At 51.0% G+C, this 14,406-nt stretch overlaps 1 protein-coding gene across 1 annotated transcript; it reads right to left on the minus strand.

Annotated features, from left to right (window-relative positions):
* Positions 1-6,150: 6,150 nt before the first annotated feature.
* FOXI3 (forkhead box I3) lies at positions 6,151-11,468 on the minus strand. The gene is made up of 2 exons (XM_075930961.1): positions 10,697-11,468; positions 6,151-7,658 (listed from the first exon to the last, which is right to left on the minus strand). The coding sequence occupies exons 1-2, from the start codon at positions 11,292-11,294 to the stop codon at positions 7,072-7,074; spliced, it is 1,185 nt and encodes a 394-aa protein (XP_075787076.1). The 5' UTR covers positions 11,295-11,468; the 3' UTR covers positions 6,151-7,071.
* Positions 11,469-14,406: the final 2,938 nt, after the last annotated feature.

Below are 14,406 nucleotides of genomic sequence, written 5' to 3' on the forward strand. Positions count from 1 at the left end.
CAGTCGGTCCTCCCTTCCTCCCTTCCTCCCTTCCCCATTCTCCCGGTAGGGGCAGAGGGCTGGGGCACAGGCTCTGGTCTTTGGGCTTTGGCGTGTGAGAGGGACTCTGAGCTGAGCCTGGAGCAGGGACCTGTAGGGGAGTTTGGGTCCAGTGGGCTCAAGGCTGGGACAGAGGCCTGGATTTCAAGAGGGGTTCATGACTGGGTTAGGGGTTTGGATCTGGTTCCAGCTGGACACTGCTTACCTCAGGTGGCTTCTTGGTGGCGGTGCAGTGGAGCTAAGGCAGGCTCAGCCCTGCCCCGGCTCTGTACCACTCTCAAAAGCAACCAGCAAACTCCCTCCATCCCAAGCCCTGTTGTCCTCCCCCTCCATTCTGTGGAGATAGAATACAGGGTGGAAGAGGGGCCACCCTGACATCAGCAGCCCCCCCCTTCCCTGCTCTGTACCGCAAACAGGGGGAGGGAACAGAGAACAGCTGAAGTGCTGTGCTTGATAGCCTCTCAGCCAAACCAGTCAGGATCACCTGTCAGAGGCTCCAAGATCTACCCGTAAATCCCAATCTACTGGTTGGTGACCACTGTTCTAGTATATACCTATAGTACCAGGCAAAATGGAGCCCTGATTCATGACTGGGACCGCTGGGGGCAGGGGCGGATATAGGGCAGGGCGAACGGGGCAGCCGCCCCGGGCCCCGTGCTGCAAAAAGCCCTGCGCATGCGCCGTGGCAAAGGGGGGGCCCCGCGAAATTATGCCGCTCGGGGCCCCGCAAAACTGTCATCTGCCCCTGACTGGGGGCTATCACAAAAGAAACAGTAAATTAGCAGCACAAATATCAGATGCACTATTTAGCCGTGTCTGCAACTGGATGGCTACGTCTACACTGGCCCCTTTTCCGGAAGGGGCATGTAAATTTCATGAGTCGTCGTAGGGAAATCCGCGGGGGATTTAAATATCCCCCGCGGCATTTAAATAAAAATGTCCGCCGCTTTTTTCCGGCTTTTAAAAAAGCCGGAAAAGAGCGTCTAGACTGGCCCCGATCCTCCGGAAAAAGCGCCCTTTGAAGTAGGAATAAGAGCCTCCGGAAAAGGGCGCTTTTTCCGGAGGATCGGGGCCAGTCTAGACGCTCTTTTCCGGCTTTTTTAAAAGCCGGAAAAAAGCGGCGGACATTTTTATTTAAATGCCGCGGGGGATATTTAAATCCCCCCGCGGATTTCCCTACGACGACTCATGAAATTTACATGCCCCTTCCGGAAAAGGGGCCAGTGTAGACGTAGCCCAAGAGTTTTTGTGGCTTCCACTTTGCTCCATCTCTTAGAAAGTTCAGAAATAAAACGAGCTCAGCGCAGTAACAGCCAACTTCATGGGCTGATTCCTTTGCTTGGCTTTGCTGGAGAGAAGCGGAGTCCAGGGGTTTGATCCTGCTCCAACAGAAATCAGTTTGGGCCTTTCCCGTGGATTTCAAGAGGCTCAGGCTCTAGCCACAGAATGCATATCTAAACTCTAGTGCAGACGTACCCAGACTGGGCACACAACTGCTGTTGCATGGGTCCCATTGTTAGTATTATTTGTATCAGCATAGTGCCAGAGCCCCAGATATGAACCAAGATGACCCCACTGTACAAACACAGATCCAAAGCAATGAGTAGTCCTGTGGCACCTTCCAGACTAACAGAAATATAAAGTTACAGACTAACATGGTTACTCCGCTGAGACAGATCAAAGAGACAGGCCTTTCAGGCTTACAGGGCGTGGGGAAAAGCAGTGATTCAGGGGTGGGACTTACTGCCTTTTGTCCCTGTCCTCCTTCTCCCAACCCCCAGTCTTGGAGACGGCTCCAAGAATGAAGGTGGCCCATGACAATAGCACTGTTAGCTTTCTGGTGAGTGTTTTTCATTAAGCCCAATCCTGCAGCTCTCACTCTCCCATGACTTGGGCGTTGCTAAATGAATGGTTTGAAATGAGGAGTCGCTTTTAATAACAAAAGGAAAAGCTAAAGGCGGCCATTAAGACTCATTCACTTAACTCCCCTCAGCAGAGACCAGGTGTCTATTAGTCTGAGTGGCTCTTTGACAGGTTGCTTTATCATGAACACCCAAGCATTTATATTCAGAGACTCAGTCCCAGGCTAGGGCCAAAGCCAGAGCTTACCTACCTCAGGAAAGGGCTTCCAGCCATGCCCTAGGAAGGGGAACAGGATTTAACCACACACCAAGAAGAGGAGAATTTGTTTGAGCTTATCAAACGCCGAACCCTGAAACCCCTGCATGATTAACTTGTAAGGGGGTTGCAGAGATGAGCAATGTAATTATAGATGCCTGGATCCAGCAAGATTTGGGTTGTTGGCATCTCCCACTGACTTCACCATGGCATTTGGCACATGGCAAGGTCAGGTGCGTACTAATGGTAATGCATTCATGTTTCAGACTTACCACTGGGAGTGTCACTGGTTAAAGACAGCATGGTCAGGATCTCCTTGCCACTCACAGGAGGGAGTGTCATTTAAATTTAACTCTACAAGTTTGCGCCAAGGAATGTGTTGTTCCTGGCCCTGATGATGCACCCACTACAGATGTTTGATGACGTTCCTTCATTCCCCTTCAGCCACTCCTCTCTCCCCCCCCCCCCCTAATAAAATGGGGGGAGAGCTAGCTCAGTGGTTTGAGCATTGGCCTGCTAAACCCAGGGTTGTGAGTTCAATCCTTGAGGAGGCCAATTGGGGCAAAAAATTTTCAGGGATAGTACTTGGTCCTGCTGTAAAGGCAGGGGACTGGACTTAATGACCTTTCAAGGTCTCTTCCAGCTCTAGGAGAGAGGTAATCTCCATTTAAAAAAAACATAATTAAGCAGGAAAAACTTAAAAAACAACAAATAGTCTAGCACCACCTTAAAGATGAACCAAACACATAGATGGTATCATGAGCTTTTGTGGGCACAATCCAAAAGCTCATACCATCTACATGTTTTGTTTGTCTTTAAGGTGCTGCAAGACTATTTGTTACTTTTTAAGTTTTTCCAGTTAGAGACTAACTTGGCTACCCCTCTGAAGCTTTTGATAATTAAGCAGGTTCTGGAAGCTTGTTCCTTCTGAGATTTTTAAACTACTCAAGGGCATTTTTTCCCCACAAATCACAGAGGAATCTTTCTTTTGTGGCCCTTCACCAGGTGGAAAAAATGATTCTCTACACCAAAATGCCTGATTAACCCTGGTTTACAACAGTGTAAATTATGAAGTCAGTGGAGTTAAACCTGCCATGAGAGATGAGAATTAAGCCTATGGGGGCAGCTTACTCTTATATGTTAGGATCTGATTCATTCACTAAGGTAGATTAGGTCCATGACCTCTTTTCCAGGGGATACCTGATGAGAATTAATCAGAACTGTGGACAAAAGATGTTAGAGAAAAGGTAGATGAGATACTGTCTTTTATTGGATCAATTGCTGTGGATGGGAGACAAAGCTTTCAAGCTGTACAGGGCCCCCTTGCATTTAGCTGTAATGCTGGAAGTACCTTTCCCAGACCTCATGAGCTATGTGGCTAGAAAGCTTCTTTCTCTCCCCAACAGAAGTTGGTCCCATAAAAGATATTACCTCACCCACCTTGTCTCTCTCATTTCCTGACATTGACACAGCTACAACTACACAGTGTGTAGCAAAATTGCTGATGGCCTGTACATTTGTCAAAGACAGGCGCTTGCATTTTTTGGTCATTTTATCAAGTTTCCTTCTCTTCACACATGTAAAAAAAAAATAAAAAATTCAGGCCCCCACGTTCACTCAGGATATTCAGAAACCAGTGCTGAAAGGGATTCATTACAAAATGTCACTTGTGAAACTTACTTAAATCTCCCTTGAGTAGCTGAGATCGTTGATGGTGAATCCTGAGGATCTCTCTCTTGGGGTGTGTCTAGACTACATGCCTCCTTCGACGGAGGCATGTAGATTAGCCAGATCGGAAGAGGGAAATGAAGCCGCGATTAAAATAATCGCGGCTTCATTTAAATTTAAATGGCTGCCCCGATCTGCCGATCAGCTGTTTGTCGGCAGATCGGGGCAGTCTGGACGCGACGCGCCAACAAAGAAGCCTTTCTTCATCGGCACAGGTAAGCCTCGTGAAACCAGGTTTACCTGTGCCGATGAAGAAAGGCTTCTTTGTCGGCGCATCGCGTCCAGACTGCCTCGATCTGCTGACAAACAGCTGATCGGCAGATCGGGGCAGCCATTTAAATTTAAATGAAGCCGCGATTATTTTAATCGCGGCTTCATTTCCCTCTTCCGATCTGGCTAATCTACATGCCTCCGTCGAAGGAGGCATGTAGTCTAGACACACCCTTGGGGAGGAAGGAGCAGGAAGCAGGGAAATATGAAAACCAGCACTAACAGCAGTTCCCAAAGTCTCATCTTTTCCTCCCAGAGTTGGCCCATGGAAAGCCTGCTCTTGAGGTTGGGGAAAGGTACTCTCAGCATTACAGCTAAATACAAGGGAGCTCTCTAGCTTAAGAGCTTGTCTCCATCAATAGCAATCGATCCAATAAAAGATGTTATCCCACCCACCTTATCTCTAACATCTTTTGTTCAAGCTAGGGAATGTATAAAACCAGTAAAAAATCCTAGCAGATAGTTACACCTGCTGCAAGCGCTACAATATAAAATGTATACTATAGAGCCTGCAGCGCAGCCAGCTCCCCGGGAGTGGGACTGGCAGCTGGAACTGCTGTGTGTAAGCCAGCTCCTGGTGCACTCTGGCTTCCAGCCCCGCTCCCAGGGAGCCAGCTGCACTGCAGGCCCTGCAATCTAAGCTTTATCCTGCAGAGCCTGCAGCACACGGTGGCAGCCAGCTCCCCAGGAGCAAGGAGGGGAGCCAGTCTGTAACTGTAATGGAACCACTTAAATAGTTACACTTACATCCCTAGATGAGGGTGTTCAGCACTTCACAAACTAAGACAAGCCAGCTCCCTTGAGCTTGCACCTTCACTTTTGACATGCTCAGCACTTCCAGCCTTTTCTAACATCTTCCACAGTCATTATCCCCATTACATCCCAGCAGTGGGACCAAGGAATCCCGGGGACTGACTGCATTTTAAGAACCATATTGTATAGATCTGCTCTGAGCACAGTGGTTAAAATGCTGACAGCCACATGGAGCCATCCACAGCAGTGCTTTGCCCATAGTTTCCACCAATGGGAGGTGATATTAGCAGAGGTGAAAGATTAGAGGAAAAAGGCTTGTGCAGAAAAAGTATTGCTGATCCAATGCCTATAAGTCAATAGTTTTTCCATGGCTCTATAGATTTGGGATCAAGCTCGAAATCAGTCTGGTATTGATATGATCCATGGTCCTCACAGTCTGAGGTTCTCTCTGCAGGTGCTGGATTGCATTGGATGAAATATTGTTTTGAATTGCACAAAATGGCATTATAGTTGTTAGATGGACACTTGGTAAATAAAACGCTGCAATTGTACTACTATGTCAGTTTCTTGCTTGCATTTTCATATATTACATGCCTTTAAGAAGCATTTATACTAACTGGCTGGCTACATCAGATTCCTGCAACTAATGTAAACCTCGGAAGTGTGAGGATTTTTTATATCATGGATATTACATACTATGGGACTGATGCTCCATTCACAACTGTCAATCAGAAGAAATTTCATTAACAGGTTTACTCTAGATTTAAACCAGTGTATTAGAGTGCATTTTGGCCCATTGAGTGCCACTGGATTGCTCTGATTTAGAAATTTAAATGGATGTAACTCATTTAACTCCAGTTACTTCAGGGTCTGAATTTGGCTGCATGGGCCTGTTCCTGCTCCTGTTAGATTGAAAATATTCAGCTGACACGGTTCACCCTTGCTCTGATTAACTTTCCAAGCCTTCACTACATTAACCAACCTAGGATGAAACTGGGCAATTTACTGTGTAGAAACAACAAAAGCTTCAATCCACCCTTCACAATTATCCACCAGGAGGTTGTAAGCCAAGCCACACACTTCTCCTTTGGGCTAAAAGCAGTATTTTTTTCTTGGCACAGAGGAAAGTCTTAGTGTGTCCCTGTATCTTTTGGCCCAACCCATGTTTGTCCTACCAATCTAGAAGATAAAATCTGCTGATGAACAAAACAAGCAAAAGTCTAACTGTAAATATTTTATTCCCCAAATTTTTGTTCAGCTTGAAATGTTTCATTCATACACTACAATAAAAAAAGGAAGCGGATGGGTGGGGGGGGGGGGAGGAGGAGAGGGGGAAAGGATGGCAAAATAAACTCTACCAAATTTCAAACACATTATAAATAAGTACAATTCCAGAGCATAATTTACAAATATAAAATCCCATAGAAACGCATTTACAAAGTAGTACATTACATACAAATACGTATAAAAATATTCATGGTGTTATTTCTGTTGCTGAAGCTGGTTGGCTCAATTTTAGGTCTTTGGTTCTAAGCTTAAGTAAAACAAAACAACGGTTTTACAAAAGAAGGTCCGGATTCTTCAATATACAAACCCCAGGCAGATAGGCATGCCTGCACTGTATCTAAAGGGGCTGTATATGGGCACAGAATCTGCCCTGACATTGTACATTGCAGGATTGAGGCCTAAAAAAAATTACCTAACCAGGTAATCACTGACACAGGTATTTTTACAAGGCACTTCATTAGAAATCTCTTCATTTTTTTTTCTTCTAAGACCAATACATTGTAAAGAGAGTCACACATGACCAACAGGCAATACTCCCTGCTCTGTGTCTCTATTTCATCCTTGCTGGTGTCTCTTTGTAGTTATAAAACCTCTGAAGTCACTAATCCAGTTCTTGTTCTCATTTGCAGCATGTAATGGCAAACAGATATCCTATGTTGATCAGTGAATTTGCAGGGCTGAATAGGGGAAATACTCCACATTTTGTGTGTGTCAGGGGGAGGGGAGGGGTAAGTTTTTCATCCTGGGAAACACACAAAACATACTGCAAATATTGTGCTTCGAATGCAGTCTGCAAAAGCATATGGCCTTCCTCGTTGCTCAGAGAACCTGCCTCTCTCGTTCCCTTTAGTTGCATGCCATGTCCCACTGCATGTCCTACACCTCGGTGCCATCCCGGGTGTAGATGAGGCTATTGACTGTGAAGTTGTAATAATGGTTGTACTGGGCCCCTGGGCTGCTGCTGCTGGGGTGGAAGGAGCTATAATAGGCTGCCGTGGGCCCTGGAACTCGCTGCAGCTGGTCTGGTGGGAGCGCTTCCGGGGAAGAGCTGCTGGAGGAGACAGTGAAGGTGCCACCACTCATCTGTCCTGCGGGGAAGTTTCTATAGTGCAGTTCGCTGCTGCTGAGACCCCCGGCCAGGCGGCTCCCTCCGCTGCTCAGTGAGCTCATGCCATTGAAGAAGGTGCTCAGGCAGCCAGAGCTGGCTGAGATGATGCCTGGAGAGGAGGTTCTTTTCGGATGGTCCCTGGCCGGTGATGGCTCCAACTCTGCAGAGAAGCTGTTTCCACAGGGCTTGCCTGCAGCCGCGGGGATGGGACGCCCTTCCTCAGCTTTCAAGCCACCCACAGAGGACGCCATTGCAGAGGCGTTAGGCTCAGAGCGCCGCTTGCGCTTGCGCCGAAAATTCCCATTGTCGAACATCTTCTCACAGTTTGGGTCTAAGGTCCAGTAGTTCCCCTTCCCTGGAGGAGACAGAGAGAGAGTTCAGACAGGGAGCTCCTCCAACAGATCCCAGGCACTGAGCAGGAGCGGCTCCCTCTTTCCACCTCCCTTCTCCCCATGGGCACAACTTGCATCTGCCAGATGCCCACTCCAGACTGGCTGGCCAGAGCTGGATTCTTCTCCTGTACTGGTGCAGTTTCACTGCCTCGAGTACAGGCCTTTGGGATGTGCCCTGCAGACCACGCATCCAGAGTGACACTTGCAGCCAAGATCAGAATCGCCCCTGCAGAACCTATAGCCTCACCCCAAATGGAATTAAAAGGGACCTACAGACAGAACTCCTAATGCTCCCTCATATTACACCCCTGCCATTTACGGGTGTGACGGCCTCCATCCTGGCCAAGGCACCAGGGACCTCAAGGGCTAAAAACTTTTGCTAGCCTCAGCTCCTCTGGACCAGGGATGTTAAAATGAGGTTATTTTACTCATCGAGCAGTCGGTAGAATTTTTATTGACTCCTCGATTAGTTGACAGGGGAAGGCAGCTGGCTCAGTCCTGGCTCATGCTGGGCCCAAACCCTGCTGTGGATCTGCAATTTAAAAGCCTGCTCTCTGGTTCCTACTGTGTTTTATATTTCAGAGCCGCAGCAGGGTTTGGTCCCCAACCCAGCACAAGCAGGGACTGAGCCAGGCTACCTGCTCAGCCAGCAGCAGCTCCTGTCAGCGGGGGTCCCAACTCCCCACTGGGACCCCCTGCAGACAGGCTGCTACGAAGCAACCTTCCCTGCCCCACCCCCACACACAGCTCCTGCGCCCCCTCCCTCCACTTGCTGCCTCTGATATAGGGGCAGCAAAGGGAGAGGGAGTGAGAGTAGTGGACTCGCCTACCTGATAAGCCGACTAATTGACTACTCTTTTACATCCTACTTTGGCCAGGCACCTGTAACCCACACTCACCAGTTGGCACTGCAGTCTCAGGGAGTTCTGCATTGTTGTGCATGCCCACACTTGCTTTCACCCTGACACTGCTCAGCTGGGGCCGGGGGGAGTAGAGGAGTACATCAGCAATGCTGGGCATGTGGGGGCCCAGATTTCCACACACCCCTGACTGGGGATGGAGTGTCCCCTGACACTAGTTTTGACAAGTGTTGCAAACAGCGCACCCTCCTGGACCCAGTGTCACACCCACACTAGGCCACAGATCCCTACACAGGGAAGGGCCCTTGTGCAGCATCTGCACTGGCACATAAATCCTTTCCCTACTGAGCAGGGCAACCCCCCCCTCACCTAAATCCCTAATGCACCCACCCACTAGGTCTGCTGCACCCAGCCTCTCTAAGTGCCCCCCCCCCACACTCAGGGAGCAGACTGGCTGTACACCCTGTGGCTGCTAGCCAAGCAAGCACAGGGCAAAGCCCCCTTCCCATTCCCCCCCCACACACACACCTTGCCCTGAAGGAGAGGAATCCCACCCCAGAATGGCCCTGCCCTGCCGGGAAATGAACTTGGGGCCGCCTCCATCCACCCTCCCCTCCCGCCGTGTCCCTGCCGCCCAGGAAACTGCAGAGACTGTTCTAAGGGGGGGCGGCGGCCCAGGCTCGGTGGGGCCAGATGGGCGCAATCCACGGCCCCTGGGTTACACTGTCCAACCCCCCCCCCCCCCCCGGCCCACGTGCTGCCCCAGCGCAGGAGCCTCTTAGCCGCGCGCATCTCCCGGCCCCAGGCTGGCTCAGCGGGACCGGGATCCGCAGGGCGCTCGGCTCTCCTGGAACCGGCGCGGGGCTCGCAGCGCTTCCCCCCCACGCCCCCCTTCACACCAGGGCCGCTGGCGGAGCAGTTACAGCGGAGGGGTTCGGCCCGGAGCCGCGCTAGGGGCGCACGCTGCTCCGCCCGGCGCTCCCCTCCCTGGCCGGGTCCCCTCGCCACGCGGCTCGCAGGGCAACTTGTGCGGCAGCGGGGGATCCTGTCCTGAGTGGCGGGGACTCCCCCGCCCCTCGCCCCGTTTACCCCTCACCAGGCCTCCTGGACACCCCATCGTTCCCCAGCCCTCTCAGCCTCCCCGTCCCCCCCAGGTCTCTGGGCACCCTCCATCCCACTCGGCCCCCCAGCACTCCGCTGCCTCTCAGCCTCCCTCCCCTTCCCCCAGGTCTCTGCCACTAGGCTCCTGGGAATCTCCCCAACCACCGTCTCCCCCCACCCATCAGCTGGGCATCTTCATTCTAGTCCCCTTCCTTCTCCAGCGCCCTCAAGCGCCCCTCCAGCTCCCTGGCCCCCCAGCCAGCACCCCCCGCCCCAACCCCAAGTCTGCTTCGCCTCCGCCACCCAGCCCTCCGGGCACCCCCAATCCCTGTGCCCCCAGGCACCCCCAACCTCCTGGGCATCCTCCCCTCCAGCTCCCTGCCCCCCAGCCAGCACCCCCCGCCCCGACCCCAAGTCTGCTTCGCCTCCCACACTCAGCCCTCCGGGCACCCCCAATCCCTGTGCCCCCAGGCACCCCCAACCGCCTGGGCATCCTCCCCTCCAGCTCCCTGCCCCCCAGCCAGCACCCCCCCCGACCCCAAGTCTGCTTCGCCTCCCCCACCCAGCCCTCCGGGCACCCCCAACCTCCTGGGCATCCTCCCCTCCAGCTCCCTGCCCCCCAGCCAGCACCCCCCGCCCCGACCCCAAGTCTGCTTCGCCTCCCACACTCAGCCCTCCGGGCACCCCCAATCCCTGTGCCCCCAGGCACCCCCAACCGCCTGGGCATCCTCCCCTCCAGCTCCCTGCCCCCCAGCCAGCACCCCCCGCCCCGACCCCAAGTCTGCTTCGCCTCCCACACTCAGCCCTCCGGGCACCCCCAATCCCTGTGCCCCCAGGCACCCCCAACCGCCTGGGCATCCTCCCCTCCAGCTCCCTGCCCCCCAGCCAGCACCCCCCCCGACCCCAAGTCTGCTTCGCCTCCCCCACCCAGCCCTCCGGGCACCCCCAATCCCTGTGCCCCCAGGCACCCCCAACCTCCTGGGCATCCTCCCCTCCAGCTCCCTGCCTGGATCGCTGCGTCCCCGGGGCCCCCAGCTCACCCGGGTCGTCCTCGTCGCGGGGCACCTTGCGGAAGCAGTCGTTGAGGCTGAGGTTGTGGCGGATGCTGTTCTGCCAGCCCGCCTTGCTGCGCCGGTAGAAGGGGAAGTTCTCGGCCACGTACTGGTAGATGTGGCTCAGTGTCAGCTTGCGGCCGGGCGCGCTCTGGATGGCCATGGCGATGAGCGCCGAGTAGGAGTAGGGCGGCCGCACCAGGCGCAGCAGCTCCTCCTGCCCGGCCAGGCTCAGCCAGCCCAGCTCGGCCGCCGCGGGCGCGGGGGAGCCCGGCCCGGAGGGGCCGGCCCGCGAGCAGCCGTAGGAGGCGGGCGGCAGGAAGGGGGCGGCCGGCCCGGGGCTGCCCTGCAGGTAGGGGGCCGGGCTGCCCACGCCCCACAGGTAGCCGGCGTTGGCCGCCGCCCCGTAGTCGCTCAGCGCGTAGGCGGCCGGCCGCTGGCCCGAGGAGGCGGCCGCGGCGCCGGGCGGGTACACGCCGAAGGGCTCGCCGCCGTACACCGCCATCTCCGGCGCCTCCTGGGCGCGGCGGGGCTGCGGGGGCCGCGGGCCGGCGGGGGAGTCCGGCGGCAAGTGGCCGGCGCTCATGGTCCCTGGGCGGCCGCCCCCTCCCCCCAGTGCCCGGGCAATGGCTCCTTATAGCGCCTTCATCGCTGCCCGTCCTCCCCGCCTGGGGCCAGGGCTGGGCGGGCAGGGGTTGCGCTCCGCGCCGCAGCCAGTGGAAGGGCTCCCTTGCCGGGGAGGGAGGGACGGAGACAACGCGGGGCTGGGTGGATCCCCAAAAAAGAAAGAGGAGGAGGCGGCTCCTCCTTCCCTCCCCCCCAGGAGGCGAGCTGTCTGTCTCCTCCCCCCCCTCCCCGCGCCGAGAGGCGGTCTGCCCCGTCCCCCGCTGCCTCCCACTGCAGACGACACAGGAGTTTGGGGCAGGGGGGGGTCTGGGGATCCTGGAGTGCTTCGGATCGGCCCTCCGCTTTGGGGAGCGTTGCTCCTCCGTGTGCCCTGCTGGGATGCGAAGTGTGTGTGTGGGGGGGGGCGGCCCCCCCTCACATCCCCGGTCCCCCCCCCCCCCCCCGCTCACATCCCCAGCCCCCGCTCCCTGCAATGGAACATTGGCGCCCCACGCCCCCTTGGGAGCCTGATCCCAAGTCCCCGGCACAAGTGGACCAGAGTTTCTCCCTTGGCTTCGCCGCGTTTGGATCCGGCCTGCGATTAATATGCCTGGGCTCCTTCAGACTTGCACAGCTCCCGTGTGAAGGGAATCTGGAGCTGCTCCCGGGCGTTGCAAACGAAAAACACTTCCCCGACCTCGATTTGTAACCCGGTTCTGTTTAGGCGCGCACGGGAGAGATCCATTCATTTTATGCACAGTTTAGGGTAATTTAAAAAGACCCTGCTTTTTTTTATTGATTCTGAAACAGGTTTTGGTTTTCTCCCTCGCTTTGGGAATCGCAAAGGAAAGGGTCATGTCAGATTTACATCTGCCAAAAATAAAAAGTAAAAAAATCCTACTTTAACTTTTAAAACAAACAACACTTTTTAAGGAATGGTTCGGTTATTTGAAAGCCATCCCGGTTTAGGGAATTTCCAAGATCCTATCGACTGCGTTTTTAAACTATGAGGCAGGTATTCAAATGTTTAAAATATCATATAATAATATTTGTGAAAATCCGCATATGAGGATCAGATATGTTATATTTTAACTCCCTTTCTCTGCAATAAAATACCTTCATTTCTCCCTCCCCCCTTACATATTGTGCGCATAATTTTTTCACACGTATCCATGCATCGTTTCTGAAAATAAAATAAAAAGATTTTTAAAGCTGTTCAAAGAAGGCCCACAAACTTAGTACATGAATAAAGCAGATTTGTTAACATCAATTAATGGGCACCATTTACAAGTGTTTAAAACGAATAACAACGTGGAATAATAGACGTAAATTAAAGCAGCTCATTTTCGTTTCTGTTTCAAGAGGACAGACAAGTACAAACTATATTTTGGATAAGGGATTATCTGAAATGAAATCTAAATTAAAACAGCGCATTTTCCTTTCTGTTTCAAGAGGACAGACCCTGCAAGTTTTCCTCAAATATTCACAAGTGATTTCCAAATGAAAGTTTAACTTTGGCTAATATTTAGGGCAAATATTTATCTTTGCAACATTTTGTTTTCTACGGGTTCTTCAATTAAAATAAACAATTCTCTAAATTCATGGGTACTCTTGTATGCACAGATTTGTAAACAGGAATCCAGCAAGAAAATAACACAGAAATCAAAGGATAAAATGCTTTTATTGTCGTACGGTGGTAATAATAAATGAATACAATCAATATCTCTAAGGTTTGGACGAATGCCGATAGTATATCGTTTTGAAGTTGTAAATCGTTTTCTAAAGCCTAATTATTATTATTTGATTATGTTTACTGCTGATAAAATGTGTGGAAAACATGAAATAAATCGAAAGCACGATTTACAAAACTTACTATATAAGAGTGTGCAGTTAAATTGAAATCTACGAAAAATACATCAGAAAACAATTCTTTCATTAAATGTCTTTACTGCTTTTGCTGTCCATAAACTTTTGACAGAAAACATTAAGGCAATGTATCAGACACGGTTTACAGTTCTAGCTTAAATAAACCCCAAATTGTTATTCAGTGTATCGAACAGGGAATGTAAGAATTCGAAAAGAGTGATCGATTTTAAAACATAAACAACTCTTTTTGAACATAGTATTTTCCCGAGTAGGTGTAGCGAAATAAGAGCCCGTGTTTCCTTTTCTTGTAAAAAAATTATTTATTTATTTTTGTAGTCCAGACATCAGTCGCGATACAATTACTTTTTAACGTTTGACATTGTCTTCTTTTGACTCTTATTCTTAAGTGTTCGTTACTTATAAGGATCCCACGACTATTTTGCTAAAAATCGAGTTAGAAAATGACAAATTAAAAGTTGAAGTAAACGCCCGGCAAATTATTTTTTTAAATCCAAGTTTCTTGCAGAATCATGGCGTAATAGTGCGTCTGAAGAACAAGAAAAGGCTGGATTTTAAAAGCAAGTTACGTCTGTGTTTGAAGATCTCAACTGAAATATGTATTTTGTAAAATTACAGTGAATCTGTTTTTATCCGTTAGTTCCAAAAAGTCTGGGATCACTCCTCTGGGAAGAAAATCTGTAAGTGGAATTACATCACTTTGCAAGTTTAGCTTCGGGGTTTTGTTTTATTCGGAAAATTGCAGAGCCACCTACAGGAATAGCTCGGCTATTACAATGTAGGTCTGAGGATATTCTGATAGAAATGTGTTTCTCTTTTCAGTTTTCCCTAGTGATTTTCTGGCTCAAAACAAAGGACGTGTGCTAAAAATCAATGCCGATTTTAGATTTAACAGAGTATGAGGTTTTTTAAAATCATGCTTGTTGAACTAAACAATATGAAATGAGAAACAAAAACAACTTTATACAATTCGGAAATTGCTTTTATGTCACCTAAATTAAACACCTATATTCCATATAGACAGTGCAGGTGGATGAAACGTTCATAGTGTAGGGTACTTAAAATACTGTTATTTTATCTGTTGTTAGAGCTTTAAGATTGCATGTAATAAATTACATCTATTAGGGATGATATAGACGTGCTTGGTCCTGCCATGAGGGTAGGAGATTGGATTGATTGATCTCTGGGGGTCCCTTTCAGTTCAAGTA

This window comes from Pelodiscus sinensis, chromosome 5, assembly GCF_049634645.1.
Source record: "Pelodiscus sinensis isolate JC-2024 chromosome 5, ASM4963464v1, whole genome shotgun sequence".
Taxonomy (NCBI): Eukaryota; Metazoa; Chordata; order Testudines; family Trionychidae; genus Pelodiscus; species Pelodiscus sinensis.